Raw genomic sequence first — 4,945 nt, 5'->3', positions numbered from 1 at the left:
TGGTGCTCGGGGTGCATGCGTCAGCAACAAATCTGGTACCGCTAATTATACTGCGGAAGGCAAATTGGGATGCCATGGCCGAACTACGCAGCGAAGAACAACTGGCAAACAGAACCTGATAAGAGGATGTGCGGTGGAGCCAAGATCGTGTGAAGCAATACCCCCGCTGGCAGTCCCACACGCTTTTCCCTCTCCGCAACTTCATATCTTCCTAAATCTTTTGTAAATTCTTCTTTCTATCCTTTCTTAAATAAATGAATTAAAAAAAAAAAAAAAAAAATATGTGTGTACGCATGGGTTTTAAGGCCAAGTCTGTACAAACATTTGAATATGTACATATGTACGCATACGTATTTAATAGTTACGATAACATACATAAATATGTACATACATATGAATGCATTTACATGGTTGTATATACATACATACATGCATGCGTTTTCAAAGCTAAATGAGAAAAATGTACGTTACATACATATGTACATACATATAATAAAGTTATACATATACATAAAGTTTCACCTTCATATATGTACATACATACATATACATACATACATACATACATATATTCTAAAAAATTTGTTAACATAATTATTATACAAAATATACATGTATTAGTACAGATAATATATTTATGTACAATGTATATATGCATATGTATGTACATATTTATAATAAGAGCATTTAATTAAAAAAAAAAAAAAAATATTCGACGACCTCTACATCATTTGAACCACGGGCCAGGTGCAGGGGAGGCCAACACACACCTTCAGAACTACATTGGCATGTAGAAGTTAATGGATAAATTATCGTTTTATTGCGCTACAAGAAAAAAAAATCTGACGCGCTGCAGATCTGACGTCTGACGATTTTTAAAAATAATTTCCTACCGCGATGTGCCTAAGAAAGCTTCGCTCTAAAAAAGCGCACACTACCGACCACTCTTCTACAGTCTCCCTTGATTCTGGCTTGGGTTTCTTTCTTTTAGATGTCCCTCTCTCGACTTTCTTTTCGGCGTCTTATGGGCCGGCGGGACAAATTCTCTCTTGTGGACAAGTAAATGTGCACAGGGGTGGCGAGTGCTCCTGCCCAGCTCAATTTAACCGGCCTTTTTGGGGTAATCATGGGAAAATTAAGAAGTAACAATTTTTCCGGCCGGTCTCGCCTTGCTGCGCCTTCGGATTGAACAAAATTTCTCAAAAAAAAAAGTATTAATTTTTTTGGCTCCTTTGGCCGAACTTGAGCTCCTCGGCTCAATAGGAGGAGCTTATTTAATTTACTTTATTATTGTTATAATTAATAATTTATTATAAATTGTAATTTGTAATTAAATTCCTTTTCCTTTTTAGACTATCCTTTTTTTCCCATCGACCATCACACCTCACTGTCCACACTAAACTGATTTTTAGCCCTAACCCCACTAAATTCAGACGACTCATCGCCTGATCTTACGGCTAATTCCTTAGACCCAGAGCCTGGGTAAACAGCCTTTTGACCGCTGGACGCCTTTCAAATTTAAAAAAATCCCTTTATAATTTAGATCTGCCGAACACTAGAACCCCCTATTCCCCGACTTACCCACTATTTTCTGTCCCTATTTGGTACTATCGATGGATCCCTTCCGATAGCCTCAAGGCTGGCCATAAGAACACACTGACATCTCTAAGACAACACGCCAGATATGGCAGTGAAAAATGGTCAGGAATATAAATAAAAAGTACCATCAAAATAAAGATGAACCCCCCACACTGAGCCATACCAACGATCCACCCACACTAGGAACCAGGGGAAACGCGCTAACGAGGGAAAACGCCCACATTATGCCAAACGACTCGAAGCCATGGAACGATGCATGCCTCTTAGCTGGACTCAGGTAAGTGATTGAGGTATTAAATGCTTTCTCGCCTTGCTCACAATGATCATTTTTCTTCCAGGTAACTTTAACAATAATTGTTTTCTTCTCTCTCTATTGTTTTAAATCCTTGGCGTGGTAGATTCCGCAAGGCTTCCCCTCGAGAGCCTCAGTCTCATGCATATTATTGCCCACAAGGGTTCGTATCCGGCATTTAATATATTTGCGCGCAAATATGGCATTGAAATTCGTTCCGAAACTGCTCAAGGCGAGATTCCGCCGATACACTTCTTGTCCAGCGTGAAACTTCACTTCTCTAGCACGCTTGTTGTAAGACGCCGCGCTTCTTTCATGAGCAACGTGCAATTGTTTCCTGACCTCATCCCTCATCAAAGCCATCTTCGTCTCCCGATCTAACAAGTTTATTTCGTGATCCTTCAATGACTTCAGCTTCCGGTCCAACTCGTAATCCGTACCATTCGTGAACATATTTTGCCCGAACACTGCAAATTATGGCGACACCCCTGAAGCCTGATGTATCGCCCCTCTCAAACTACACTCAATCTCGCTAAGATACAGATACCAGTCGCGGTGATCGGTATCCAAGTAGGCCCGTATAGCGTTCAGCACCGAATGATTTACCCTTTCGGCAGCATTAGATTGGGGCGAATACACTGCTGTACGCAGATGCCTTACTCCGTATTCTCCTAGTAATTGCTGGGATTGCTTCGATTATCGATTTCGATTTCCCATTATCGCTATGCAATCCGAATTTGTGAAAAACCTCCCGTTTGAGAAATTTTACCACCCCGTTTGCCGTGGCCTCTCGCATGGCGTGAAGGGACACAGATTTGGAGAAATGATCCACTACTACGAACACGTACACGTGTCCGCCCTTTGACCGTGAATACTTCTCCAGAAAATCTATATGAATTTTGGAACGCTCGGTAGGACTTTACTTCAGTCCCTATCCCTGGCTTTGGCCCACAGTTGATCGATTTCGTCTCTTTACACGCGCTGCAATTTTGGACATATGCTTTCACCTGTGCCACCATTCCTGGTCAGTGAAAGCGCTGCCGTAGAATAGACAGTATCCTTGCGATCCCTCCATGACTTCGAATTGTTGGCTCGTGCGCTTGAGCGACTAGCGTCGCCGTCAAGGCCGGAGGTATCCACAATCTCCATCCACTATCCTGTAATTCAGGTGGCCTCTGATGCGCGGGTGCTCTTTTAAAAATGTATCCATCTTCCACTTGTAGGTCTGAAAGTCAATGGGTCTCTCGCCTCCCCTGGGTTCTCATTGGAACAGTACCGCTCCTACTCCAATGTTCGAAGCATCGCACTGGATGAAAATTATTCTTCTTCGAAATCCAGGTGATTTAGAACCGGGGCCGTGGTCATGGCATCTTTCAAGCGCCTCACCGACTCCCTGGCCTCGTCGGTCATCTGAAATTTACCGGCTTTCTTGAGAGTGTCCGTCAGTGGAGCAGCTAACTCCGCAAAGTTTTTGATGAACCTGCGGTACCATCCCACAGTACCTAGAAAGCTTCGCACTTCCCGAACGCTTCGTAGGGTTGTTAAATTTTGTATGGCCTCCTTCCTTGGGTCGGTCCGCAAAATCCCTCCTCCGATGATGAATCCCAAGTACCTCAACTCCTTGTGGCAAAAGTGCGACTTTTTTAACCCAATTGTTAATCCAGCCACCCTCAGGCAATCCGCGACCTGTTTCAGAACCTTAAAATGTGACTCGAAGTCGGGTGTCACCATCAGCATATCATCAAGATACACAAAAACCTTCTCCCTAAGCCTAGCGGGGATCATCTGGTCGATCAGTCTACACAAACTCTGCCCCACATTACACAGGCCGAACGGCATCACCACGAACTGGTAGAGAGGCTTTCCAGGAACTGTAAAAGCCGTGATCGGGCGACTTCGTTTCTCCAGCTCAATCTGCCAGTACGCATGTTTCAGATCGACACTACTGATATATATCGTCTCTACGATCTGACTGAGTATGCCATCAAGAGTGTCTTATAAAAGTTTTATCAGCATCTACTGAGCGGTTTTTGAGAAAAAGTACCAAAAGTGTGGGTGCCTTTTTGTGTGCAAATTTATTGTTATGGCTGTGAACTTAGCACAGACAAGTTCTAAGGTCCCAATCGAAAATCGTCGTTATCTGTAGCAGCCAGGATCAAGCAGGATCATCTCATTCGATTGGGCATAAAATAGTCTACATATATATAGGCGAAGTTATAAATAAATGAATCTGCTGAGCAGTTTTTGAGAAATTCGCAAAAGAAAATTGCAAAATTTAGAAGATGGCAGTTGGTGCATATCGATATGAAAGGCCACGTTGATCGATGTATTTCATCGAATTGGCTGCCCTCTCTAAAAATCGTTTTTTAAATGGTGGAGGTGGGGTTTTATGGGCAAACAAAAAAAACCATGAATTTGGTACAATAACAAAAAACAACGAAATTATTGATATATACGATTTAATATGTATTAAAAATATTAAATTCTGAATAAAGAAGTAAAAAAAAATAAAATGCAATGTAGACTTCGCTGCGATTAGATCCCATGAAAAACTTCAGTCAATAATTATACAACAATTTAGCGAAACAATTTACTTTTCTCGGCCACCGTTCACAAATGTCCATATGCATATGTACATTATAGGTGTCATACTATCGATAGTCGGCACCATCGATAGTCGACGATAGTTTTTTCATCACCATCGATAGTGGACGATAGTACCATCGATACCGCCTCGATAGTGCACAAGGCAAAAGTAACTATAATAAAGTATTTAAAAAATGGTTTAATTCAATGTTGTAAGATATAAGAAATGTCCAAAATTGTATTACCTATTACTATAATTTTTTGAAAGAGTTTATTCATAGATTTTGGTTTAAGAATAATAAAATATTGACGTTCCGACAAAACAGCTACCATTTTTGCTCCAACGTCAGTTTGCAATTGCGAAGATATATTTTGCATTTTTCGTAAAAGTCCAAAAGTTAATGGAATAATAAGCGAGATTGTGACATATTGTGCTCCAGATATTTTTTCGCTGACTTGTTGAAAAAA

General features: G+C 41.1%; 1 protein-coding gene across 1 annotated transcript; it reads right to left on the bottom strand.

The window, feature by feature from the left end:
• Window positions 1-1,969: 1,969 nt before the first annotated feature.
• Window positions 1,970-2,344, bottom strand: LOC137572890 (uncharacterized). The gene has a single exon (XM_068284745.1). It carries the CDS (start codon window positions 2,342-2,344, stop codon window positions 1,970-1,972), a length of 375 nt encoding a protein of 124 aa, XP_068140846.1.
• Window positions 2,345-4,945: the final 2,601 nt, after the last annotated feature.

This window comes from Drosophila tropicalis, unplaced genomic scaffold (assembly GCF_018151085.1).
Source record: "Drosophila tropicalis isolate 14030-0801.00 unplaced genomic scaffold, ASM1815108v1 contig_108, whole genome shotgun sequence".
NCBI classification, from domain to species: Eukaryota; Metazoa; Arthropoda; class Insecta; order Diptera; family Drosophilidae; genus Drosophila; species Drosophila tropicalis.
Note: the sequence above shows the minus strand (reverse complement) of the source record. Positions and strands in the feature narration are given on the sequence as shown.

What these genes read in the sequence shown, in the direction of transcription:
- LOC137572890 (XM_068284745.1), bottom strand. Translation starts at nt 2,344, where the DNA reads ATGTTCACGAATGGTACGGATTACGAGTTGGACCGGAAGCTGAAGTCA.